Source organism: Marmota marmota, unplaced genomic scaffold (assembly GCF_001458135.2).
Source record: "Marmota marmota marmota unplaced genomic scaffold, marMar, whole genome shotgun sequence".
NCBI lineage: Eukaryota > Metazoa > Chordata > Mammalia > Rodentia > Sciuridae > Marmota > Marmota marmota.
Genome location: NW_026000168.1, coordinates 14,509,393 through 14,536,502, shown reverse-complemented (window position 1 = coordinate 14,536,502; position 27,110 = coordinate 14,509,393). Strand labels below are relative to the sequence as shown.

Below are 27,110 nucleotides of genomic sequence, written 5' to 3'. Positions count from 1 at the left end.
GCGGGTTCTTCGCTCCTCCGCGGCCGCTGCCGGTCACTCAGCGATGTGCGCATGCGCGGGCCGGTCCCGCCGCACGTAGTGGACGCGCCAGACGGGACGGCAGCTGCCTCTGGCAGCTCCCTAGACAGCTTCTCCAGAGGTTCGCTCAAGATCAGTTGGAATCCATGGCGTCATGGGCTGTCGTCGGTGGATAGTCTACCCCTAGATGAACTTCCCAGCACGGTACAGCTACTGCCCGCTGCAACACCAGCCCCTGCATCCTCTCCTGCGCGGCCTGGGGAGCCCCAGGGTGAGGTGAAGCCGCGCTGCAAGGCTGGGGACTCCCGCAGCGCCTCCAGCGATACCATAGAGCTCTGAGCTGTCCCGCTGCAGGACCTGGACCCTGCGCTATGGCATACCAGGACAGTTGACCATTTGAAAAACTGGCTTTCCTGGGCCTCCACCTGACAGCACACCGGACCCCACCCGACAGCCAGGCGTGAACTCGCCCCCCCCCACACACTTTTTTTTTAAAATATCTCTATTTTTTTCAGCAGGTATTTTGCACAGAGGCCGTGACTTACAGGGAATACAGGGTGGAAGTGCATGGATTTGAGCGTCGGGAACAGGGAACAGGTTCCCCACAGTGAGGAGAGATGAGCCTTGCTTGTCCAGATTGACTGTCCTCTTTGTGCCAAAGAAATAAAATCTTAAGATTTGGCTCACGGGTCCCTCTGCTCAAGCCAGGCTCCAGTATCCAACAAGAGGACAAGTTGCTCCAGGCTTTGTTAATGACAACTATCAGTGTCTCACCAGAATATCTGCTGGGCACTGATTTCAGCTCTCAACATCCGTCATCTCATTTAATTATCATATTAAGGCCAGGCACGGTGGTGCACGCCTATAATCCAGAGGCTGAGCTGGAGGGTCTGAAGTTCGATGCTACCTTCAGCAACTTGGAGAGACCATGTCTCAAAATTTCACAAGAGGACTGCAGATGTAGTTCAGTGGTAAAGCGCCCCTAGGTTTAATTCCCAGTATACATTAAAAAAAAAAAAAATCTCACATTAAGCCTGAAAAACATTATCAGACCCATTTTAGGAATGAAAGGAGTGAAGTTTAGAAGTAAAAGTCATTTATCTTAAGTCCTTCTGCAAATGACAGCTGGTACTGAACACAGAGAGTCCCTCACTTAGGTTGGTTCTTCTATCCTCCTCCTCTTAACACTACTCCAGGGCCAACCTTCTGTCTTCCCTCTACTTTTTCAGGTCAGCTCTCAATTTCCCAGAATGTTAGAAAACTTCCCTAAGCAGGTGGTGGGAGACAGGTAGTAAGACTGGAGCTACTCCATTTTCCAATACTTTTCTTTATTTCCTGAGATGGATAAATAAATGGATGTCTGAGGGAGATGGGGTGAATACAGAAAAGGAGCTGGCAGCATGCAGCTGGCAGGAGAGGGCTGTGGCAGCCCTGCCCCTTGTGGGGACCCCTCTCATCCTAGGCAGGAGCCAAAGTTCTCTAGCAACCACCACGAGGGGAAACCTTTCAAATTCACAATACTGTTGTGAAGGCTGCCCAGTCCCCCCTCCCACCCCTACAGGCAAAGATTTCATGAGATCCAGCATCAGGGCTACTTCTTCACCACAGGGGCCACGCCTGCCCAGGCCTGAGAGCCTGTGCTCCTCCATAAGGCAGGAAGGGGGTGTTAATCCCAATTTCCAAAATAAACCAAGCTGCCCTGAGTGACTATCTGGAGAGAGGCCCAACAGTGGGGGCAGCCTGGGTGGGAGGAGATCCTACATGTGGTGACAGGGATTATCTGCCCTTGATGAAACCCTCCAGCACTCGGTCACTGCGCTCTGACAACCAGTATCCAGTCATGGCTGCCACAGCCCCTATGAAGATGGCAGTGAACACCAAGTCACCCTTAGCGGCAAGTGTGGCCAATGCACAGATGATGACACCAAAGAACATCTGCTGCAGCACCACCAGCTCATCCTCTGTCATTTCTGAGAAGAAGCCCGCCGACTCTGTGGAGGAGGAGAAGATGCAGCCTGTCATTCCTACTCCTGTTCCTGGCAGTTCCTGGAGCTATCCCAGGACTCCCACATACTCAACTGCTGCCAGACCTGCACAGCACACCAGGCACACAGCATTGTTTACTGCTCAGAATGACTCCACAAGGGGCAGTTACCCCAGTCTTGCTAAATGGAAAGCAGGCTCAGAGAGATGGAGGGGCTGGTCCAAGGCCATGCAATGGGCGAGTTGGGGGCAGAACACATACTATGTGTAGTCCAGTTCCAGTGCCAGACCATCCCCATTTGAATCCCAACTCTGCAACCTGCTTGCAATGTGGGCTTGGGTAGGTTGTTCCGCCTCTCTGCCTCTCTGCATCTTAGATTCCATATACATAAAATGGGGATGAGAATCTGTATGGCCTTGGGTTGTTTCAAGGAGCTAAATAATACATTTCGTGTGCTTGGAACAGCATGTCAGACAAGATAAGAGCTGTGGAAGTAGTCCCTAAGGTCACGGCTGTAATTACTCTTCTCACATCTCCGGCCTATGGCAGCTCTCAGGCACAGGGGACAGGGACTGGTGCCACTGAACAGATGAGGAACAGGCTTAGGGAACAGGGTGACTTGATCCCAAGTTCAATTTTCATTCTTCCCTGGGAGGTAAAGCTACTAAAAGCCAAGTTGGAGAGAAGATGCAGGGTCCAGAATTCAGTGCAGCCTCCTAGGGGACTGAGTGGCAGTGGGGATGGGACAAGAGCTTATTCCTGCTGCTGCCAACTGGAGAAGGGGCTCACCTGGGATCTGCTCCTTGACGCAGATGCCCTCTACCTGTTTGTAGCCCTCAGCACAGATGCAGCGGTAACCCCCTTCCGTGTTCTCACACTGCTCGTTCTCTCCTGGACACACTGCAGTCTCACACTCATCCACATCTGGTGGGGGGAGAATGGGGAGGGGTCAGAGTGCTGACTGCAAGGCCCCCCCATGCAGCACCCTGACTCAATCCCATTCTCGACCTGATATTTCCCTCTGTTGCTGCCCAATCTACATTCCACCTGCTTTCCTTCTGCTCCCTGCCTGTATTCCAGCCCCTCTCAATTCACGGTGGACAAGGCCCTCCCAGATGCCGGTCCCATCAGAGAAGACTCACCGAGACACTTGGAGCCCACCTGCTGGTAGCCAGGACTACACTTCTTGCAGCGACCTGGCCCTGCTCCCATGCAGCCCAGGCAGGCCTTGGCACAGTCTAGGGAAGGGAGAGACAAACATGAAAGCTGCCCCTAGGCCTGGGGAAATGCTCCAGAAGAGGAGGCCCAGGGGACTCCAGCCTGAGAAGACAGAATTTTGGAGGGAGAGGCATGCAGCAGTTCCTCCTCCCCTCCTCACACTCACATCCCCTCCACAGGACAGACACAGACCTCGGCACTCATAGGAGCCTTCTGTGTTCACACAGAACTGGTCAGCCCCGCAGTTGGCTCGCTCAGTGCCACACTCGTCGATGTCTGCAGAGATGGAAAGGGTGGGAATTTCAATCCTTATTTAATTAATCAGCAGGGAAACCGAGGCCAGAATGGTCAAAGAATAAACTTGCTTAGGATTATGTGCTGTGGCAGAGACGACAAGCTTCCCACAAACAGAAGTAGAGGTGTAGCTAGACTCAGCTGCCCATGCAGAGACTATGGTTTCCAGCCTGCCTTGGAGTTGAGAGTGGCCCTGGGATTGACTTCCGAACAACAGGATGTAAACAAAAGTAATGTACTCCACTATTGGCCTGGCCTTAAAACAATCTTCCCCTTCTCACTTACTAAACGTCCGGACATGGATCTCAGGGACCTGTGACTCAGCATAAACACGCAGATAATGCCCAAGGGGAGGACTAGGTAGTAAGAAAGAAGGAACCGGGGTCCCTGAGTGACTGTGACAAACAGAGCTTCCCTGCCAGACTGGCCCACTCACTTCAGGACTGTAATATAAAACAATAAATAAATCTCTACATTCTTCAAGTCACAGTCTTTTGGGAATCTTTCTATTACAATGGCTTAGTCCCTCTAAGTGGCAAAGCAGGAACCAAAATAAGCATTGAACCCAGGTTTCCTGACCCTACATTCAGTGTCCTTGTTTCTCTGGCTAAACATTCTCCAATATTCAAGACTTAGCCAAAGTGACACATGCTCCAGGAAGCCACTGATTTCTCACCACTACCTCCCCTGAGCTGCATCCCAGACCACCCCTCACCAGACACAGGTCAATCTCCACTGGTTACTTTTCTGCCTTCCCAGCCAGGGTGAGATCTCCATGAAGATGAGAACTGTGTTGTCTAGCTCAGGCACCTGTGTTTGTGTGTGTGTGTGTGTGTGTGTTGAAAAAAATGAAGCCAGGCCCTGCCCACCCTCCCCCAGGACCACACAGGCCCCACTTACCTACACACTTGAGATGATGCAAGGCCCAGCCCTTCTTGCATTGCAAACAATTTGATTCCTCAGGTCCCGAGCAACGGGCACAGGGGCCAAAACAAGCTGGGTGGAATAGGTGTGGTATGAGGATGGGCAGGCAGATGCCCCTTCTGCCCTTGCCCACCACCACACAGTTGGTTACCTACCCGAACATACCAGATGGCTGGTGTTGCGCTCTGCCTCAAAGTAGCCAAGGCCACACTGGCCACAGGCCTCACCCCCGTAGCCAGCTTGGCAGTCACAGTGCCCGCTGCCCCCTCGTGTCCCTTCCCCTTCGCACTGCCCGTAGCCGCCACAGGGCCTCTCTGTACCCCCAGGACAAGCTGTGGGCAGACACCAAACTGGGTGAGACCATATATACCACCTTGACATAGAAGAGTATATTTTGCATAACATCAAATACATTTGGAGAGGAAAGTTTATTTTAATGATTACATATTTGGTCATAAAACTTCACAATCTATATCCTACTGTAGAACACATAGCTTGTTAAAAATCTTTTTCCCCCCTTTGGGTAGTGCTGGGGATTGAACCCAAGGCTTCATACATGGGAGTCAAGCACTCCACCACTGAGCTACATCCCTCCAAAATCTTTTACAGAGACTGAACTGACCATCTTAGTAGCTCCAGCCTTTTATCTTCAGGAGCTGGTGGTAAGTTCAGCTCTTGTGTCAGTTCTGGGGAGGGGCATCAATGGTGAATAATCGGGGTTCAGGGCAACCCCTGCTCCTCCCAGGAAGGTAACTTAGTCTGGTCTGGCGCAGGAAATGAAGAGGGCAAGGGAGCTCTCTTGATAATAACCACAACTTGATAATAACCACAACTGCATCTCGCTCAGTCTAGCCCCTGTACATTTTTTCAAAGCCTAACCCACTGATTTGCTCATCTTACCTGCTCCTGAGGCAGCCAAGAACTGATACTCAGAGAAGTTATCTGAATAGCTTCAGCTCACAAGGAGGTAGAGCCAGAACTGAATCCCTGGCCTTAGCAAATCCCTCCCATTCCCCAAGAGGAACTTGAGAAACTCACGAAGGCAGGAGGGCCCAAAGGTGCCAGAGGGGCAGCAGAGCTTCAGGGAATCTGAGCAGAGCCACTGGAAGAGATCCGGGGCTTCCTGCTGCCTGAGGCAGGTTAGGTAAAAGGGAGGGGATTCTGAGACAGTGTCAGAGGTGCTGCTCAGCCCCCTACTGCCCACAGAATCTCTGATTCCACCCATCTTGGCCATAAGGCCACCCAATCATGCTCTTTTCTTATCTGGCAAGGAGTTAAACAACCTCAGCACGGGAGCTTGGGTCCTCCAGCAAGTCCTTGGAAGATCTGGGGTTGGAAGACACTGAACTGGAACATGCACACAACCCTATACTTCTTGGCCAAGCTAAGATTTTGCCACCAGGCCCTGCCTGTAACTTACTCCCGGAAGGCCTCCATGTCACTCACTTGTGAAACCACCAGCTCTCCACCAGCTCTTCACTCAGCTCCAGCAGGCGGTGGCACTCAAAGTCTGACTTGCTGCACACGCCCTCGAGCACCTCTACCAGGCGGGTCTCACTGTAGGAACAAGGCAGGGTGGTCAGAACATGCTCTGCCCCATCCACCAACCTCAGATCTCTCTACCCTTCCTGTTCTGTGACAATATCAAAGGAGAGGCCATAGAACATAATGGAAGGGATATTGTTTATGGTTTTAAATCTACTTGTGTGTCCTTGGGCAAGTCACTAAACCTCTCTGAACCTGCTTTTCTTATCTGTAAAATGGGGGCAATACCTTCCCTGCAGGTTTGTTAGATGACATCTCAGTTTCTGCAAGTGAACAACAGAATATACCCTTGCTTAGCAGATATGATTAAGTATGTATCATAGGACTGACTGAGAATGTAGCTCAGTAGTAGAGTGCTTGCCTAGCATGCTTGAGGCACTGCCAAAAAAAAAAAAAAAGTGTGTGTGTGTTTCATATAACAAATGTTGGAGTGGAACTGGAGAAACTGGGAACCCTTCTACCCTATAGGTTGGAATAAAAACTGGCACAACTAGGGCTGGTGCTGTAACTCAGTGGCAGAGCACTTGCCTAGCACATGTGAGGCACTGGGTTCGATCCTTAGCATCACATAATTCTGTCCATCTATAATTACAAAAAAAATTTTTTAAAAAATAAGAAAAAGGCACAATTAGCAGGGTATGGTGGCGCACACCTATATTCCCAGCAACTCGGGAAGCTGAGGCAGGAAGATCACAAGTTCAAAGCCAGCCTCAGCAACAAAGCAAGACCCTACGCCACTTAGCAATATCCTATCTCAAAATAATAAATTAAAAAAGGGCTGGGGATGTGGCTCAGTGATAAAGTGCCCCCTGGGATCAATCCCTGGTATAAAAAGAAAAAAAAGAGCAACCATCATGAAAAAGAAGATTCTCAATAAGTTAACAATGGAGCCATCATATGACTCAGCAGTTCCTCTCCTGGGCATAAACCCAAAAGAACAGAAAACAGGTGTTTAAACAAAAACTTGTACATAAATGTTCACAGCAACCAATCTTTGTAAGAGCCAACAGGTAGAAAGAACCCAAATATTCATCAATGGATAAATGTTTAAACAAAATGCAGTATATCCATTCACTTATTCAGCCATAAAAAGGAATACTATACTGCAATATGGATGAGCCTTGAAAACATTATGCTAAGTGAAATGAGCTAGACCCCAAAAGCTATGAAATATACAGTATGATTCCCAAGGAACCACAGAAATTTCTGCTTCAATAAGGCAGATTAGTGGTTCCCTGAAGGAAATGAAGAATGAGGAATGACTACTTGGAGGGTATAGTTTTTTGGATGGGGGTAATAAAAATATTCTGGGTCAAGCACTGTGACACACCCCTGTAATCCCAGCTCCTTCGGAAGCTGAGGCAGGAGAATTGCAAGTTCAAGGCCAGCCTTGGTAATTTAGGGAGACCCTTTCAGAAAATAAAAATGAAAAATACTGGAGATGTAGCTCAGTGGTAGAGAGCCCCTGGGTGCAAGTCTCAATAGTGGAGGGAAAAAAAAAAGGTCTTGAAATAGATAGTGGGGATGGTTACCCAACACTGTGAATGTACTAAATGTTCCTAATAGTAAATTTTTTATGTGTATCTTACCACAATTTTTTAAAAATTAATGTACAAAACTTGGTGTACTGTGTATTTAAAAAATTTAGCACAGTGGTTGGCATATAGGAGGTGATTAAAAAACAAAACAACAGAAATAACCCAGGAGTCACTATAGCCAAGGGGTCATCTTGGCCAATCCCCTCATTCCTAAATAAAGAAACTGAGGACCACTGAGGAAAAGGAGATTGACCATCATAGAATACCAAACTCTTTTTTTTCTTTTTTTTGGCTATACTGGGGTTTGAACCTAGGGTGGTTCTACTATTGGAGCTACATCCCCAGTCCTTTTTATTTTTTATTCTGAGACAGATTCTAATTAAATTGCCCAGGCTGACCTGAAATTTGCAATCCTCCTGCCTTAGTCTCTAAAGTTGCTGGGATTACAGACATGCACCATCTGGTGCAGCAAAACTTTTAATCTCTGGTGGGCATCACAATATAATCTTTTAACTCTTTCCACAATCCCATGAGAGAGGCAAAACAGGTGTTAGTATACCTCTCTTACAGGTGAGGAAACTGTGGCTCTCAGAGGATAAGTGACCTTTCCAAGATTACAAACTGGTAAGGACTGACAACTAGGTCTAACTCTAAGTCTTCATTGACCCCTTCTCCATCAGATTTTGAAAAGGTGAAGGTAGCCAGGTGTGGTGGTGCACAACTGTAATCTCAGCAATTCTGGGGGCAGGAGGATTACAAGTTTAAGGCCACCCTCAGCAATTTAGCAAGGCCCTAAGTAACTTGGCAAGACTCCATCTCAAAATAAAAAATAAAAAGTGTTGGGGATGTGGCTCAGTGGTTAAATACTCCTAGGTTCAATCCCCAGTACATAAAAAGAAAGAAAAGGCAGAAAGCCTAGGACGCTCAGGTCCGGCTTTCTGAATCTTCCTTATCTTCCTTGTGGCTTTATGTACTGACTATATGTTGACAACCCTCAAATTCCTGTTTCCAGTTTCTACCTCTCTCCCCTGAGATACAGAGTAGAATGGAGTCTACTTGGATGTGTAGTGGACATCTCAGCCCAACACCTTCAAACAAAGTGCCTGATCCCACCTCTCCCCTAAATCTTCTCTGTAGTCTTACCATTTCAGAAAACACATGCACTATTCACCCAATGGCTAGAGTGTTTTATTCTAGTTTTCTCATACCTCCATAATAAATCTATCAATGAGTTCCACTTGTCTGCCTGCAAAATATACCCAGATTTTGACCCCTTGTTACCATATCCACCACCAGATGCCACGCAGGCTCATGCTGCATTCATGCCTAGGCTGTACTTTAGCTTCCCAAAGGAGTCTGTTTCTTCTACCCTGGCCCCTGTTACAGCAGTGTTAATGATCTTTTCAAGGAATAAATAAGACCACATCACTTCTCTACTCAAAACCTTCCCATTACACTCTGAACAGAATCTAAACTCCTTTCTGTAGCCTTCAATGCCTGGACCTCTGTCCTGAATTTTCATCACCCTCCCTTTTGCTCACTACATTCCAGCCATTTCTGACATAGATCAAGATCAGTCCTACCCTGTGCCCAAATCCCTTCTCAAACTTTCACATAGCTTGCTTCTTTACTTAAGGTCTCTGTTCAAATTTCACATCTTGCCTCCCACCCTTCTGTAGTCTACCTTGTTGCTTTTTTTTTTTCATTGACATAATTTACTCATTCATTCCTCATCTCCTCTACTAGAACTAAAGCTCCATGAAAACTGGACTTTGCCTCTTTGTTTACTCCTGTACTAAAGATGTTCTGCGATATTCACTGAGTAAGTGCTCCCCAAGAGCTCCAAGGCTGAGATTGGGAGACAAGAGTACACTCCTCCCTGGCCCAACCCCTTACCTGTCTTTGTATTTAGACAACTTTTCTTCTTCCCAGGCAGTGTTTCCACCTCCAAAGTTGTCCCGGATAGTTCTCTCCAGGCCCTGGACATGAAGACATTTAATAATAGCTAAGTACAGAGACTGACACATTCTAGCACTTTACTATCTAACTGACCAGGAAACTAAGACAAAGACAGGCAACTTGCCTATGGTCATCCAGCAACGAAGTTTTAGTAAGTGACCAAGATGTGAATCCATGCAGATGTGCCTCTGAGAGCTTCCTACTCACTACTGCTGTGCTATAATAGCTGAGACCCCCACCCTCAAGGCTGTTGGTGCACCAACCTTGTTGAAGCTGTCGACCAGTGCCCGGCAGGTATGACAAGGATGGGGTTCAGGTGGGGGAGAAGAATGGGGAAGAGGAGAGGGCTGGAGACAGACAGGACCTGGGAGACTGAGGAAGAGGCTCAGGCCCCAGAGCAGAGCTGGGATTAAGTCCTTCTGGGACTGGGGGGCCATCTTTTCCCAGGTTGAGGACCTGCAGATAAGAAGGGGTGAGGAAGGTTCACTGGAGAAGTCAGGTTCCAGGTGAGAAAGGAAGGGTCGGTTCTGAGGTGCCGCAGGGCAGAGAACCAAGGCCTGCGTAATTATCAGTAAAGGAAAATAAAGTGGGGTATTAGAGAGGAGGGAGTGAAGTTGGGTGGAGAAAGAAGCTTGCTTAATCTTCAATTCCAGGAAATAAATAAATTATCCCCGTTACCGTGGGGGAAGTGGCCGGAATCCTTGGCAAAGGGACAGGAGTCAGCCCATTGTTTTAGGGTCCCAATAAGAGTTATTAGGGGTCAAATCCGCAGAATTAGGGAGAAGGGGTCGGATTCCAAATACTGGGAGAGAGGAGGCCGGATGGGCGGTCTTGGGGGAGGAGTCTGGAACCCCAGTCCTGGGAGGAGCCCGGATCCGGATATGAAGAGCAGGGGTCAGGTTGGGAGCCTCGCAGGTAGGCAAAGTCACGGCTAACAAGTCGGCAGGGGAGGATCCAGGCCCGCCTAGACCGCGGAGGAGGGAAGAGCAGCTACAGCCCAGCCCTTGGGCACCGCCAGCGACGTCTCGTCAACGCCTCGGCCACCACCGCCTGCGTAAAACGTACAACCTTCACCAGCGCCGCAGTCCGGGAGGCGGAGCCTGCCTCCCAGCCAATAGCGCCGGGCCATGTGCCATTGCGTCACCCCACGATAACCAACCAGAGGCGGCGACGGGCTGCACCTGTCTTGGCTTTAAAGGGCCGCGGGGTTAAAAGAGGACTTGCCAGCCTAGCTGCTCCGCCACAAAGGCACGTGTGGGCAATGACGATAGAAAAATAGCGTCTGCCTTTATTCAAATCCAGTTCCCCGCCCCAGGCTCCATCCCACGCCTCAGCTCCGGGGCTCCCGGGAACTGTAAGCAGCTGTCCAGAGCGGGCTGCAGGGCCTGGGACACTTGCTCCGCCCACTCCTCCAGCCGCCGGGGATGGGGGGCGCTGGGCCCCTGTAGGGCGCCTGCGAAGTCCAGCAGCTGGGAGGGCAGTGAGAAGACCGGCACTGTGCGGAACAGGTCGGGTACAGCGTCCAGGTGGAGCAGTCTGTCGAAGCAGGCCCCGACGTAGCGACCCAGCGCCCGACCTTGGGAGAAGTCTGGCAGTACGCAGCTGAGCGAGGCGGCGAAGGCGTCGTGCGGGCCGTACGCCCCTGGGGCCGCAGCTGCACCGTCCTGCAGCCACTCTCTGCACAGCGCCACGGCCCCAGGCGAGAAGAGCAGGACCACCACACCGCCCTCCTGCAAGGTCTGGCGCCGCTGTGCGTGCAACCAGGCCAGGGGACCCTGAGCGCTGAGCTCACGGCGGCTCCACAGGTCTACGGCCACACGCAGCGACAGCTGGCTCAGCGCCGATGCCAGCGCGCCCACCAAGCGCTCGAAGCCCACATCATCAGCGGAATAGAGGAGCAGAGCCGCGCGGCCCCTAGCGGCCACTACGAGAAAGGACAGAGGTGTGGGCAGAGATGAGAAAGCTAGCGGCCTGGCCTCTGCGTGCAGTCAGTCCTAGGCCACGCACGCTCACACTCACCCCCCAAGCAGAGGTCCTGCTTCCAGAGCCTCAGCCACCCTGCGAGGGAGAGGGCCTAGGCAGCCAGTGAGCTCGTCCGCCCCTTCCCTCGGGGAACTCTCAAGCCCACTGTGGCCCTCCTCCTGGGGAGCCCGGAAGCACTCACCTTTCACGCGATCCTTTTTTAAAAGGAGGAAGAGGATCAGCGCTGCAGTAAAGAGAAGGAAGGCCAGCCACGCCAGGACCCAGCGCTTGTGTATATCTGAGAAAGCCAGGGAAGAAACCGGCTAGTTAGAAAACCTTACACTTTCTTTTTCTGTTTAGTTTGTTTGTGTTTTGTTTTGTTGGTATACAGGGGATTGAATCCAGGTGTGCCCTGCTGCTGAGTTACACCCCCGGTCCTTTTTGTTTTTTGAGACAGGGTCTCACTGATTTGCTAAATGTTGTGGAGGCTGGCCTCAGGTGCAAGCCACCATGCTCAGCAAAATCTTACACTTTCACCCCACATCACAGAGGTGAAAAACAGGCGTACAGAAATGATATGATTGAAAAACAAAAAGTAAAAATAGTAATAAAACAAAAAGAAATGAAGTCATTGCCAAAAACACATAATCAAAGCCAGTGCATTAGCATAACTCCATCTATTTAGGCGAACCTCTGTAAGTGAATTTACATTCTGCCTCAGTTTTTATGGCTGTAAAATTGAGATAACAGCAGTACCAGCTTAATAGAGTTGCACATGAAGTGTTTATAGGATGCCAAGGATTGTACATGCTCAAATGTTAGCTAACATTGTCCCCTAAGCCTACGGTTACTGGCCCTTGACCTTCCTGTCTCCATTGACTGTTAGTACCCTCCTACCTGGTATCACTGACTCATCTTTTTTTTTTTTTTTTTGGTGCTGGGGATCAACCCAGGGCCTTGTGCATGCAAGCCAAGCACTCTACCAACTAAGCTATATCCCCAGCCCCCCAGTCCATCTTTTTTTGCTTCCAATCCATTTCCTCTGTGGCATCTTCAAAGATCTTTTTAAAATATACATTTTTAGGGCTGGGGTTGTGGCTCAGTGGTAGAATGCTTGCCTACCATGTGTGAGGCCCTGGGTTCCTTTCTCAGCACTGCATATAAATAAATAAAGGTCTATTGACAATTAAAAATATATTAAAAGAGGGCTGGGGCTGTGGCTCAGTGGTAGAGGCTCTGGGTTCAATCCTCAGCACCACTAAAAATGAAATTAAGATATGGTGTCCACCTACAACTAAAAAATAAATGTAAAAAAAAAAAAATTGTAGGGGCTGAGGTTGTGGTTCAGCGGTAGAGCACTTGCCTAGCACATGCAAGGCTCTGGGTTCGATCCTCAGCACCACATAACAACAAATAAAATAAAGGCATTGTGTCCAACTACACCTAAAAAAATTTTTAAAAATTGTAGCCCTAAGTTTTAAAATATATATCACATAAAAAATAAAGATATTAATGTCCAACTAAAAAAATAAATATTTAAAAAAGAAAAAATTAAAAAATATGTATACACATTTTATTATAACCCTTCAATAAAATGGAAGCTCCTGCTGCTGTAAATATAAAACCTAAATTCCCTGCCTGGCCTCTGCATCTTCATCTCATGACAGAGATCTGTCTGACCAGGACCTTCTATCCATACTACCTTGGAATTTCTCAAGAAAAGTATCTCATAGTCTTCATAAAAATGTATTCCTGTTCCCATCACCTAGGTCAGCCTTCAGAGTGTGTCCAGAAACTTCTCTGAACCCCTTATCTCACGTAGGTCTCATTTATATGCATTTACAGCACTGAACATTTTAGAGGGCTTCTATAACTTCAATAGCTCACCCTATTGTAAGCTCACACTTTTGTGAATATTCAGTAGCTCATAGTTACTAATTGTAATGGGTTATTTGGCTTATCTTTTATCTTCTTTTAATGGGGGCAGGATTGTATCATTTTAGTGATGCTGGCATCCCTGTAAGCACTCATGTTTTTTGTGGTACTGGAGATTGACCCAGAGGTGTTCTACCACTGAGTTACACCTCCAGTCCTTTTTTGTTTTTAAATATTTTTAGTTGTAAATGGACATAATACCTTTGTTTGTTTGTTTGTTTTTGGTGTTAAGGATCAAACCCAGTGCCTCACAGGTGCTAGGCAAGTGCTCTACTACTAAGCCATAACCCCAGCCCACCTAGTCCTTTTTAAATTTAAAATCTTTCTTTTTTATTTTTCTTTTTTAAAATTTGAGACAGGGTCTCACTGAATTGCTGAGACTGGTCCTGAACTTGCAATCTTCCAGTACCACCACATATGGCTCATCATATTTTTTTGAATAAAGGAATGACCCTCTGATTTATCTGAGTGCAGGGAAGGACAAGGCCATTGCATGTGCTGTCTCAGGAATGGTCCCTGTCAAGATTCTAGCTTGGAGTATGCAGAGGAAGGGCAGCTCTTGTAATACTCACACTTGTCCATGGGGCAGGCCCATAGTGCTCCCAGGTCACCATCCCACAACTGCAAGACACAAACAACCAAGTCCAGAACCTCCTTCCAGGTTGGTGTTCAACATCCACCAGTTTCTGGCCAGCCTGGGCCATGCAGATTTCCCCCCACACTGTAAGTTTCTGCACTCTACTCTGCACTTTTTTTTTTTAATATTTTTTAGTTGTTGATGGACTTTTATTTGTTTGTATGCTGAGAATCGAACCCTGTACCTCATACATGCTAGGCAAGCATTCTTCCACTGAGCTACAACCCCAGCCCATAATCTGCACTTTAAAAAAAAAATGTTTTTTTAGTTGTAGATAGATACGATACCTTTATTTTATTTATTTTTATGTGGTGCTGAGGATCGAACCCAGTGCCTCATACATGTGAGGCAAAAGCTCTGCCACTGAGCCACAATCCCAGCCCATACTCTGCACTTTTTAAAGCTATCTACTCTCTAGGTGGATTTCCTCCATGCCAAATCTGACCCACAGGATGAGATCCTTCCTTGAAACTCTCTCTGGGTCCCCAAACTTAGCACTGTGGGTGTAAGTATTGGTTTACTGGTCTCTAGCCAGTGGTGAACTCCACAGAGATAGGAACTATGCTTCTTCTACCCTTAACCTCCCCAAGGCTAGCTGCAAAAGAAATACAAATGATAAGTGAGGACTAGCTTTAGGCCCATTGCCCTTGGGCATTAGGGAAAGGCCCTTTTGCCATTTACTCACCTGCAAACACTGGCCTGACTGCAGATCTTGTATTAAATGCTCTCCAAGGCGAGCTGCCCTCTGCCAAGAAAGGAATGGGGACTGTCACCTGGGGTCAGAACCCTGGGGAAACCACCAGGCTGCAGATGGGCAGAATTGGAGTGGGAGGCCCGCTGGGAGAGTTGAGAGGCCACAGAACACACATATGAACACATTCACACATCCATCCCCCAAGACTAGCACAAGCCTTGACACAACGTGTGTGGAGTGAAAATTTGAAGTCAGGTGAGATAGAGCTGGACAGATCTATGCCTCCACTATCCCTCACCGTGGAGTCCCGACTGGGCAGGGGAGTACAGCCACTGGGTTCTAAGGCACAGAGTGATCTGTTGTCCTGGGGGCCTCGTGTGTCCACTAGCAGCATATCATCCTTGAGGGGCCCTAGTGAGTCTGGGAGGAATGACAGGTGACTGTGAACAAGATTCAGTCTTTCTGGGAGTTGCCCCTTATCCCCCTCCCATGCCCTGACCTTCACCCCCAGCACCTCCAGGGTTCACCCTTATTACAGTGGCCTGGTCACAGCCTCCCCATGGGTCCCACTCACCAGCCCACAAGCACTCTTGGAGCTGCAGCTTCTTCCAGCTGCTCACCTGCTTGGAATTAAGGGCACAAGAAAACAGAAAGCCAAGGCCAGAAAGGACAAAAGAGAAGGGGCAGACAAGAGTAAGCCAGGTTGGAATCTGCACTGTGGAGCTGAGGTTGGGCAGGTCTGGTTTCAAAGTTCCTTGGTTAGGAGTAATTTCATCTTTCTCAGTTTCAGCCTTGCAAAGTCATCTGCACTTAAGGGCTTGATGACCCTTCAAGCTTTTTTTGGGGGGCGGACGGGTACCAGAGATTGAACTCAGGAGCACTCTACTACTGAATGACATGTCCAGCCCTTTTTATGTTTTGAGACAGTATCTAAGTTGCTGAGAGTTTTGCTAAATTGCAGAGGCTGGCCTGAAGCTTGTAAGCCTCCTGCCTCAGCCACCTGAGTTGCTGGGAGTACAGGCATTAATCACCACACCTGATCTTAAAGCTCTTTTAATGTCCTAACCAAGCACTTTATTACATTCCCTTCTCAACCACGTGCCTTCTCAAAGAGAAGGTTCCATTCTCACCTGACAACCCCATTTATAATTGCAGCCCCAATCCTTCACCTTTTACTGGTAGTGTTTGTATTCCACCTTGACATACTTACTATGTACTTTAATTTACTCACTATGGTATCTTATTTGCCTTTCTCCATTGGAAAATAGGTTCTATGTATGGGGAGGGAGCATTTTTTATTTTGTTCATTTGCAGATCACAGGGCCTAAAACAGTACCTGGCACAAAGTGGATGCTCAATAAATAAATCTTGAATATAACCACCCTTTGAAGCTGTAGAGCAACCTATTCTACAAATGGGGAAATGGGATTATGAGAGCAATAATAAAAGCAACTTATACTTATTGAGTGTTTGGTCTGTGCCAGCCCCTGAGGCAAAGCACTTCTCTCATTTCATCCTCATAACAACTCGAGGAAGTAGTTATTATCATCTGCATTAAACAGATGAGAAGAATGACTTTCAGAGAGGTGAAGTGCATAGGGTCCCATGCACTGCTGAAGTCCACTGGGGGACTCCCAAAGAGGAAGCTGGTAACTACTATGCCTTAGGGGCTGAAGAACAAAGTACAAGCAGAAGACTGACTTCTGTGTCTATGTGGTGTCTGGCCCCAAACCCAGTGCTCTGGTATCCCATTCTGACCTGGACACAGATATTGGGGTGGCCTTTCAGCAACGGGAACTCGTTGGCCTTCTGCAAAAAGCAGGGAAGAAAAAAAAAAAAACAAAAAAAAACCAAAAAGCAGGGAAGAGGTCAGGTGGTAAAAATGAACTCCTGGGTTCCCTCCCATCCCCCACCCTGGGCACTGCCCTTGGCCTTGCTTACATTCACAGTGACATTCTCCTGGGGCAAGGGCGGGGCAAGCGGCTGGCAGGGGCCACCATCCGGTGTCCACCAGCACAGCACCACCTCCGCAGGCAGCGAGCAGGGCGCGTCTAGCCGCCAGGTCCGCGGGGACAGCAGCCGCAACCGACTGGCGCGCCAGAGGTTTCGATGCGCGCGGGGGTCTGCAGGAGGGCATGAGGGTCAAGTTGCTACCGGCTTGGTTCCCCGCTGACCCCAATCTCACCTCTGGATATCTGCTTACCCTCCTTGAAGGGGCAGAAGCTGGTCCTAACAGAGTCGGGCTCCAGGGGCCACACCTGGAAAGAAAAAAGGGATCTGCTCAGCTCTATTCAAATCACCCAACTCATTCCAGCCCTCTACCAGCCAGTGCCAGGGTCCTCTGCTAGGCACTAGGGACACAATCACTCAGCTGATATTTCATAAGCACTTACCAGGTCTTATCAACCCTTTACAAAGCTCTAGAGATGCAAAAATTCATTCTGTCAGCAAACACTCTGCCGAATACAGGCAATATCTTCATTCAACAATTTTCCCCCAGTGCTGGGGACACGTCCTAGGCAAGCACCTTTCCTCCCAGCCATACCCCAAGCCCTTTCAGTAGATTTTTTAAAGAGCACCTATTATTTTATTCATCAAACTTTTAATTAATGTTTTGAACAACCAATAATAAAAATTTAAAAAAAAAAACTTTTAATTAAGAGCACCCACTATGTGGTTAGGCATTGTGTGTGGCAATGAGGACAGTTAACTTACAGCAAACATTTCCTTCTTAAACATCTGCTATGTGTCCTACCTCTGTGCCAGGCAGTAGAGATTCATTTATTCATTCATTAGTTAGCACCTACTATATGCCAGGCCCTGTGCAAGGCTCTGGCAAAGTTATCATATTTAAATTAGATAAGCTTTGCTTGCTTTCAAGGAAATCACAAACTCACAGTAGTAGTCACAATAAAATATGTACATAAATTAGTAAATAAATCAATCATTTTTAAGTATATATTGAGTATCTATGGTGTAGAAGAAGCAGCTGATGGTTGTCCAAATATGAAAAGAAATGATACATAGACAAGGAAGGAAAGAGGAAGTACAAGTGGATTTGGAGCTAGGAGAGGCCAGGTGGTTAGAGAAAAGCTTTGGGAAAGAGATGCCATATGAGCTGGGAAAATTTGGTTGTAGGGAAAGAGGTAAGGGAAGTTCAGAGAGAGAGAGCAATGCCTGAGCAAAGGCACAGAGGTGGTTGTACCTCGGTAAATAGCTCCACTGGACATACCAAATTCCTATAAAGGGGAATCGTGGGGAACACCTAGTGGGGAAGGTTCAACTGGGGATTGAGTATGGGGTCCAAAATGCCAGAGAAGTGATGGGAAGGGAGATGGGGCTGGAATTATTAAAACAGTCTAGCAGAAAGATGACAGAGGCCCAAACTGAACTGAGATAGAAGCAGGGAGAAAGAGAATGAAAGACACTAATATGGAGAGGTCAGATGAATAGGACCTGATGACCAATTAAATGTACAATCAGAATTTACGCCAGAATGTGGTGCACTTCCTTCTAATAATAGCCCTATGAAGTTGGTACGATTATATTTCCACTTTACAGATACAAAACAGGCTCAGAGAGGTTGTGACTCCTCAAAGATCACACAGCTAGCAAATGACAAGAGCAAGGATTGAAAATAGTCTGAATCCATAGCATATACTCTACTCTCCTTGTGAGCACAAAGAGGGAAATTAAGGAACAGAGGAAGGCTTCAAGTCGGAGGTGATGTCTGAGTGGACTATGGAGCATAAGTAGGAGTAATATGGATGGAGGAACAGGAAGAGCATTCTAGGTATATTATAGGCAGAAGATATAGCACAGTAAGGGTCAAGGGAGGAGGAGTCTCTGCCTCAAAGAACAGTACGGAAGATGGTAAGACCAGGAAGGTGGCATCTACCCTCTCACCATCTTCCCAGTCCCCTTCTCCTGGTGCCCTGCTAGACTTTGCTCCTACCTGAATACAGAGGCAGGGAAGTAGGTCTGTATGGTTCAAGGTAATGGTCTGTGGTCCAGTCTGTGGGAAAAGCATAAGGAGAGAAGTTGGAGAAAACAAGGAAATCAGACAAGTAAAAGTTCCCCTATCAATGTTCCCTTGCTTTGGGTGTGTCCTCTTCAAGGATCCCCTTTGGTAAGACATGCATATTCTTAGTATAAGCACTGGCTTGGACTGAAAATGGACTCAGAGAGGGAAAGGCCTCACCAGGTTTCTGTGCCACCAGGGCTTGGGGGGACCTTGGACCTGATTCCAGTACAGTAAGAGGCTGTAGTGCTGCTCCTCAGAAACGGCCAGCACCAGGTGCACACTGTCACCATCTGCAGACACACTGAGCCAGGGCAGGGCTGGTGGGGGAGACACAGGGAAAGAGGGCAGCTTAGACTTCCTTCACCTCTGCTACAAACCTAAGCTTGGGCCATACTTACCAACTGACCCTTTGGTCTCCTTCAAATCTCTTACACTAGGAGGCCCTTGCTTTGGGTGTGTCCTCTGCATCTCCATTTCAGACCAGACTTTGTCCCCAGCCACTGACTTAGGGTCAAGCCCATAGAGGTCCCAGTATGTGATCTTGGGATAGCTCTTCTCCCTGCTTCTTCTTCTGCAGCCAGTTGGATCCTGTAACCACTATTAAACAAACCACTCTCCTCTTCTCAGAACCCATATATGGTCCTCCCCTAGAGCTCCCAGTAAAAGATGGAGTCTTTACCCAATCTAGATACTGTGACCTCTCTAACTTCATTCTCTAGCACTTATGTCCTTAATTATTCTGCTGCAGACACACTGGCCTCCTTACTACTTCTTAAATACACCAGACATATTTCCACCCCAGACCCTTTGCACCAGCTATTCTCTCCCCATAGAACCCTTCTCTCTCAAATGGCTCCTCCATCGCCTCCTTCACTAGAATGAGGTCATTCCACTGCTACAAACCCCAACCTTCCTATCCCGCCTCCTTGAATTTTATTCACAGCTCTAATCACCATTTAACTTACTGTCTACTTCATATCTCCATGTGTTTATTGTGTCCTCCCTTGCCCCTACCCCAGTCCCGCTCCCAGCTCCATAAATCAGGGAGTTTTGTCAGTTTTGTTTATTGATTTATCCCCAATGTCTGGTGCAGAGTAATTATTCAGTAAATATCTTTTGAATAAGTGAAACAATGTCTATTGAATGAATCAATAAATGAAATGCAGGATGTGCATCTGTGTTTTCAAAGCCCTGGTGCTGACGGATCTTTATGGATTGCCAAAGAGGCAGGCCAAGTTTAAGGAAACAAAAAGAAAATGAAGTTGAAAAAGTTTAATAGTTAAAAAAAATCACAATTAATCCCAGTGGATTGGGAGGCTGAGGCAGGAAGATCATGAGTTTAAAGACAGCCTCAGCAACTTGGCAAGACCCCATCTCTAAAAAAAATTATAAAAGCACTGGGGATGTGGCCTAGTGGTTAAGCACCTCTGAGTTTAATCTCTGGCCAAAAAAAAAATCACAGTGTTAGCTGGGCATGTTGGCGCATGCCTATAATCCCAGCCGCTTGGGAGGCTGAGGCAGGAAGATCACAATTTTAAAGTTAGCCTCATAAACTTAGTAAGACCCTGAGCAACTTAGTGAGACCTGCATCAAAATTTTAAAAAGGGGGGTTGTAGGATGTAGCTAAGTGGTTAACCCTCCCCCCATTCAATCCCCAGTACAAAAAAAAAAAAAAAAAAATCACAGTGTTTAAATCTTGATCTGGGTTCCAGTTATGCAAGTATGTGTATGTAGTGTGCAAGTGTATATATATACACACAGACACACACACATATATACTTATATATGTACATATATGTAAAAACTTACTGATCTGGACATTAAAATTAATGCACTTTACATACCTTTCTATATGTATGTTATACACAGAGAATAAAAACAAAACAACAGCCAGGCATGATGGTACACATCTGTAATCCCAGCAGCTCGGGAGGCTGAGGCAGGAGGATCGTAACTTCAAATCTACCGTCAGCAAAAGTGAGGCACTAAGCAACCTCAGTGAGGCCCTGTCTCTAAATAAAAGTACAAAATAGGGCTGGGGATGTGGCTCAGTGGTTGAGTGCCCTAGTTCAATCCCCAGTACTCCCCCACAAAAGGGAAGGGGGTGGCGCTGAGGATGTAGCTCAGTGGTTAAGTGCCCCTGGGTTCAATCCCTGGTACAAAAAAAAAAAAAAAGCAAAATCCCGGGCTGGAGCTGCAGCTCAGAGGCAGAGCACCTGCCTAGCATGCGTGAGGCACTACTGGGTTCCATTCTCGGCACCATATAAAAATAAAGAAAAAGGCCATCTACAACTACAAAAAAAAATTTTTTTAATTAAAAAAAAAAAAGCAGAATCCAAATAGTGCACACAGGAGAGACAAATCAGAAACTTGCCTTTCTTAGCTCTTATTACAGGTTTATTATAATTGATATATGGATGAGACCACCATAATCTTGACAATGCTTTGGGCCTCTAGATGTTACTGGTATGAATAAATATTTGTTATAAGTGAGAAATCAGTTTTGTTATTTCCATTGCCTGGCACAGATAGCAGCTGCCGTACTTCATGTGTTATGAATGAATGAATGAATGAATGGGCTCTGTGAATGTGGCAGGCCAGTCTGAAGCTAACTCCAAGAGTCTCTCACATGAACTCCAAACCCTGCCCCTCCCTCTTCCCAGCCCAATGGCCCTAGCCCCTACCCCAGCAGCTCTGGATGCTGTCCCGGACTTCCAGCCCCCTGCAGTCTGGAGAGAGAGATCACAGAAATGCCTCCAGTGGGACTGGGCACCAAAGACAGAAACGGGGGCAATCCAACCCATGGGGAACACCCTGTCCCCTAAATACTACCCACATCTATCCAGTGCACAAAGCTCTTCTGGAGGGGCCAGAAAACTGTGTCACATGGGGAGAGGAGGCCTGAGGGACTGAATCAGTCCCTTGAGAGGATGCAAACCCAGACTCCTGCCTGAGATGAATGGTGAATGGGAAAGAGGGTAAAAGCAGGAGGGGAGTGCCTGGAGGGGACAGAAACTCGGAAGCTAGGATGTGGGGCTTCTGAGGTTCTGCAGGCACTTACCAGGCAGCTGCTCTGTGATGTTGAGTTCTTTCTGATACCTGGGCTGAGTATAGGACCAAATTCGTACCTCAGCTCCCACAGCAGCCTCAAAGCAGTCAAAGACTACAGAGCCCTGTGAGGAAAGGGTGGTAGAAGGCTAGAGAGAGGCCCTGGTAAAGGGCTCAGAATCCAGACTGAGGGCTTGGGCTTCTCTGCATGGACCACTCTGCTCACCACCTGCCTTTCCTAACCAATGACTCCATTGTACCAAATACCCTGAAATCTACCATCAGAGTTCCCACTGAAGGTCTCCAATTCTGAAGCAAACATCCTCTGTGGCAGCGTGGGCAAGGCAAGAATGGGCTCTAGCTATCCCAGTCCCTGCCCTGACCTCTGCTGGCTTGGACCACTTGTCCAAAGCTAAGCTGATGAGATACCCAGCACAAATGTGGCTCACCCCTCCCTATAGAAGTGGTTCCAATACCCAGTGCCTCAGTAGGACTGTGGTGGGCTAAGAATTTCTCCCATTTTACAATTTTCCAGCTGGGGCCTAGGTGTGCAGGAGTAGTCATAGAGTTTGAGTGATCTAACTCTAGCAAAGAGCTCTTGGAAACATGTGTGATGTCCTGAGGCGGGGAGAAGTCCCAACACCTTGAACCAGGTGTATATACCATGGGATGGCAGGATTATTATTATTATTATTATTTTAATATTTATTTTTTTTAGTTTTCAGCAGACACAACATCTTTGTTTGTATGTGGTGCTGAGGATCGAACCCGGGCCGCACGCATGCCAGGCGAGCGCGCTACTGCTTGAGCCACATCCCCAACCATGGCAGGATTATTATTCAAGAGTTTGGAGAATTGCATGCAGACTACAAACTACCCCTCTCCAAGCCTCAGTCTCTCTATCTGGAAAATAAGGGTGATAACAATGCCTCGTTCATGGGGGATAGTTCTCAGTATTACAAAAGAAAGGAAAAAAATTATTGATATCCTTCAGCACTGGGTATTATACAAAGTATATTACAGATAATAATTTATTTAATTCTTAAAACAGCCATATGCAGGGCTGGGGATATAGCTCAGTAGGTAAAGTGCTTGTCTTGCATGCACAGGGCCCTGGTTCAGTCCCCAGCACCAAAAAAACAAAATAAAGAAAACCCAGCCGTATGCAGTAGGACTATTTTTTTTTAAGTAGTAACCCCCCAAATTTATTTATTTTTGTGTGGAACTAGGGACTGAATCCAGGAGCAGTTTACCACTGAGCTAGATCCCCAGGCTTTTTTGTATATTTTATTGAGACAGGGCCTTGTTAAATTGCAGAGGCCAGCCTTGAACTAGTGATCCTCCTGTCTTAGCCACACTAGTAGCTGGGATTACAGGCAACTAAGAAAAAAGAGAGAGAAAAAAAAAGAGGGGGGAAGGAGGGAGGGAGGAAGGGAGATGGAGAGGAGGGAGAGAGGAAGGAAAGAAAGAAAGGAAGAAAGGAAGGGGAAAAAGAAAGAAGGAAGAATGACAAGAGAGAAAAAAACATAATGATAAACCACTATACACATAGTAGAATGGCTAAATTTTACAATTATAATACCAGTGTTGACAAAGACGGGAAGCAATTAGAACTCCCATGTACTGCTAATAGGTATGAAATAGTAGAACTCTCCTTGATAGTTTTTCATAAAGTCAAACATATGAGGTAGGATATTCTCATCCCCATTTTACAGACAGAAAAACTGAGGCACGAAGGGAAATAATGCTTATGAAAGTGTTTTCTAGAGTTCATATCTAGCAGGTGGTTAGTCTGGTTGTGAGAAGGAGGGTTTCACATACCACAGACTGACCAGGCTGCACCAGGGCAGCAGGCGCTTGCACCTCCAGCAGGACACAGCGGGTAGTAGGGTAGGCATGGAAGGACAGCACGACTTGGGCCTGCAGAGAGGCTGTGAGCAACAGGCAGGTGTCAGGCAGACCAGGGATGTGGGCAGGGACCAGGGACCCTGGTGAGGGCCAGTTGGGCCAGCAGGTTCTTCTTACCATTCATAGGCTCCTCAAGCTCCAGGTCAGCTGCTCCTTCAAATTTTTNAAAAAAAAAAAAAAAAAAAAAAAAAAAAAAAAAGTGGAGATACTTACCCCAGAGGTGGCAGGAGAGGCCCTTGAAGGGAGGGAAAGTAGAGTCAGAATTTATACCCCCAAGTCTAAGCAACGTCCCCTGCCCGAGACCCCTCCACCTCTTTCTGAGGCTCTCTATCTCAAGTCTCCCTCCAGAAGAAGACGGGACCAGCCCCAGCCCCCTTCCTATTCTTCTCTTCCCCCATCCATACCAGACAGACCAGCCAGGGCAGTTCTGGTGGCAGTGGCAGTGACAGGAGCCAGACTAAGGATTTGATGAGCCGTAGCCTGAACCCTGAGTCTCCCCAACCGTCCCAGGGCCTCCGACTCACCAAAGAGCAGCGGGCAGCATCCTGAGGCCCCACAAACCTCTCCAGAGAGACGACCATGGGATTTCGGCCCAATGCCAAGGACAGCAGGAACCAGGGCACAGGCATCTTCCAGGTGCCAGGAAGCACCCAGGCCTGGGGCCCTGTCCTGCCCCCCCCCACGGGGGGGCAGACACCCTATCCTAGCCCCCACTCAGCCCAGTGTCTGTGGGCAGTGGAGCTGGAATCCCTCCCCAGCCTCAGGGGTCCCAGCACTTGAGAGCTTATGCGCTCCCACTCCTGGGAGCCCTGACTCCAGTCCCAGTTCCAGCCGAGTGCTTTCGATTTGGCTCCCAGCAGGCAACCGGCTGTTCCCGCCCCGCCGCCCTGTCCCTCCCACCCACACCAATCCTGGCTTCCAGCAGTCTTGGACTGGGATGGTGGCCTCTCCTCCTCCTCCATAGCTGACACCTGACTGGGAGGGGACCCCAGGAAGACAGTGCAGCATTATAGCTGAGCAAGGGAATTCCTACTCATCCTGGGAGTCCTAAAAAGGAGCTCCAACTGAATCCAGCCCAGGGCTTGGGTAATCCTGGGGCACTTCCACTTCCCATGTGAACCTGAGATCCCAGGGCCAATGGGTTCCTTCTTAGGGATACCTCGGGTCCCTTTTCACACACTTTCCTGGGTCTCATTATCCCTTTGTGGGACAGGAGCTCTAAAAGGTACCAGAAAGTGGCTTTTCCCCACTGCCCAGACTAGGCTCAAGTATGGTATCGGGGAAGGAAAACAGGACCCAGAGCCAGACCGAGGTCCTGCCTGTGCTATTGCCATGGCTAGTCACAGGAGGATGAACACACCACCTAGTAGAGCCTGTGTTTCTCCTCCCTCCTCTTGAAAGAATCACTGTGAGGATCCAGGAGATTGCTTGGTCCTCCTTTGCCTTGCCCAGGCACTACTTGTGAGAACACATGGTCAAGGGTGTAGGTGTGCAGGCAGAAGATTTGGACTCACAAACTGATACAACTCCCCCATACACCCCATGTCCCCCATACTTCACAGGCTCACAGGGACCCTCTCCCAACTTGGCATTCCAGCCATACTAGAGAAGCATGTTGTGTTCCTTCCTTTATAATGTACACTTTTATTCATCTTTCTGGATCTCTGGATCCTGTTCCACCTTTAGCCTTGTCACCCAGGACCAAAGCAACTTTTCCTTGGTCAAGAGTCCTCCCTTGGTCCAAAAAATATGGAGAACCCTGGCCCCAGGTGGTTTTCTTCCAACCCCCTGAAGGACTGACAGCTCTTGCAGTCACCACCCTTGCCCCATCCCCTCCAGCATGGACTAAAGCTCTGGCAGACAGCTCTTCCTGGAGCTTTAGAGAGCTCGAGTGGGAAGAGGGCCCTCTCTCCATCAGAACCTGGGTCTGAGTTCTCAGTTGAAGGGCGCCTCTCTCCCCTAGAGTTTGTAAGAGGCAAGCAAGTCTGAAAAAGAAACCCAAAACTATGAGGCCCAGGCTAGGCCTCTTGGATTAGGAGGCAGACAAGAAGGCTTTTTTGTCAATAGTCCTCAAGAGATCCCCTAAGGAATCCAGGTCCAAAGGCTCATTCTGGGGTTCCAGCCAGTGCCCCTACAGACTGTGGCCACAAACATCTGGGACTGCGGTGGAACCCCGCCGAGCTTTGGCAGCTGAGTTTGGCGGCCTCACGTTCTAGTTGGCGGCACAGCTCCAGACGGCCACGCAAGCACTGCTGAGCCCCAAGGTGGCTCCAGCTGGTGGCTCGGGTGGAAGGCCGAGCGCCCAGAGCCCGCAGCAGGCGCGGCAGGTCTCTGAGCAGGCGGTAGCGCGGCAGGGCGCGCAGCGGCTGGGGAATGTCGCCTTTGGCACAGAGCCGACTGAAGTAAGCGAGCAGCAGCAGCGGGCGTGGGGCAGCCCGGAGCAAGGCGCGCAGGGAAGTGGCGCCAGGATCCAGGCCTTGGGTGGGACCAGGGACCCTGGTGAGGGCCAGTTGGGCCAGCAGGTTCTTCTTACCATTCATAGGCTCCTCAAGCTCCAGGTCAGCTGCTCCTTCAAATTTTTCTTCCTCTCCAGGCTCTTCCCAATGCTCTGGAAGGACCAGAGAGCAAGGACCAGATCAGATCCCCAGCTCTGGGCTGGCTTTAGGCGTGGCTTCCTTCTAAAAATTCCAGTGCTGAGAAGCATGGGCTAAGCCTCGAGAGACCAGGTGGACCTTGGGGTCCTTTGGCCAGTCATCTCAACACTGAAGATGCTTATTACTGCCCGACATACTCCCTGGCTCTCATGCCTGCGCTAGACATGCTGACATGTACACTTGCAGTCTCAGGATGACTCACTCACCTCGCACGGCCAAGTGGACAACCACACGTACACATAGGTCACAGTCTGTCTCCTGGTGGCACCTCAGCACTAGCTCTGTCTGCAGGCGCGTGGGCACCAGCACAGGGCCTGGGGTGGACACGATGCTCCCAGGTAAGCAGAGCACATCACCATCTGTTTATGAAGGGTGGGGTGGAAGCTGAAGTTGTTCAGAACCCAGTTTAGTTGTACCTACATCCCAGAGCACCAAGGAGCCCAGCTCTTCCTGGGATGAGGGTGAGCAGAGTAGGCATGGGGCTAGGAAGGTTTCTCTCCCTTTCATCAACATGGAAAGTTCTTTTCTCTATAAAAGAAGAAATACTGCCGAGCATGGTCGCACATACCCGCAATCCCAGCGGCTTGGGAGGCTGAGGCAGGAGTACCACAAGTTCAAAGCCAGCCTCAGCAACTTAGCGAGGCACTAAGCAACTCAGGGAGACCCTGTCTCTAAATAAAATTCAAAAAAGGGCTGGGGATATGGCTCAGTGTCAAGTTTTCCCCTGAGTTAAATCCCCAGTACCAAAAAAAAAAAAAAAAAAAAAAA

The 27,110-nt window shown here is 48.4% G+C and overlaps 3 protein-coding genes across 5 annotated transcripts in view; 1 reads left to right on the top strand and 2 right to left on the bottom strand.

Annotated features, from left to right (window-relative positions):
• The window catches only part of Prrt3 (proline rich transmembrane protein 3), a 4,826-nt gene extending 4,126 nt beyond the window's left edge, over positions 1-700 (top strand). The window contains exon 4 of the mRNA XM_015495015.2: positions 5-700. Within this exon, the coding sequence (XP_015350501.2) occupies positions 5-357 (353 nt within the window). The 3' untranslated portion in view covers positions 358-700. The remainder of the gene's footprint in view (positions 1-4) is intronic.
• A 625-nt stretch (positions 701-1,325) lies between these two features.
• Creld1 (cysteine rich with EGF like domains 1) lies at positions 1,326-10,589 on the bottom strand. Of its 3 annotated transcripts, none has more exons than XM_015495014.2 (11): positions 10,417-10,585; positions 9,744-9,936; positions 9,418-9,500; positions 5,885-5,995; positions 5,477-5,568; positions 4,594-4,770; positions 4,415-4,510; positions 3,413-3,496; positions 3,145-3,240; positions 2,792-2,926; positions 1,326-2,009 (listed from the first exon to the last, which is right to left on the bottom strand). In XM_015495014.2, the coding sequence occupies exons 2-11, from the start codon at positions 9,915-9,917 to the stop codon at positions 1,795-1,797; spliced, it is 1,263 nt and encodes a 420-aa protein (XP_015350500.1). In that variant the 5' UTR covers positions 9,918-9,936; positions 10,417-10,585; the 3' UTR covers positions 1,326-1,794. The 3 variants fall into 3 exon arrangements, with proteins under 3 accessions (XP_015350500.1, XP_015350498.1, XP_048643055.1); XM_015495012.2 differs by having other exon boundaries at positions 10,159-10,584; XM_048787098.1 differs by having other exon boundaries at positions 1,953-2,620; positions 2,675-2,926; positions 10,159-10,589.
• Positions 10,590-10,742: 153 nt separating this feature from the next.
• The window catches only part of Il17rc (interleukin 17 receptor C), a 33,515-nt gene continuing 17,147 nt past the window's right edge, over positions 10,743-27,110 (bottom strand). The window contains exons 3-18 of the mRNA XM_048786959.1: positions 26,549-26,701; positions 26,222-26,296; positions 23,602-23,711; positions 21,794-21,905; positions 21,417-21,461; positions 18,910-19,049; positions 18,664-18,723; positions 16,912-16,966; positions 16,650-16,831; positions 16,467-16,517; positions 15,283-15,328; positions 15,007-15,128; positions 14,700-14,759; positions 13,950-13,998; positions 11,645-11,740; positions 10,743-11,404 (exon numbers count right to left, since the gene is read on the bottom strand). Coding sequence (XP_048642916.1) covers positions 10,773-11,404; positions 11,645-11,740; positions 13,950-13,998; positions 14,700-14,759; positions 15,007-15,128; positions 15,283-15,328; positions 16,467-16,517; positions 16,650-16,831; positions 16,912-16,966; positions 18,664-18,723; positions 18,910-19,049; positions 21,417-21,461; positions 21,794-21,905; positions 23,602-23,711; positions 26,222-26,296; positions 26,549-26,701 — 1,988 coding nt within the window. The 3' untranslated portion in view covers positions 10,743-10,772. The remainder of the gene's footprint in view (positions 11,405-11,644; positions 11,741-13,949; positions 13,999-14,699; positions 14,760-15,006; positions 15,129-15,282; positions 15,329-16,466; positions 16,518-16,649; positions 16,832-16,911; positions 16,967-18,663; positions 18,724-18,909; positions 19,050-21,416; positions 21,462-21,793; positions 21,906-23,601; positions 23,712-26,221; positions 26,297-26,548; positions 26,702-27,110) is intronic.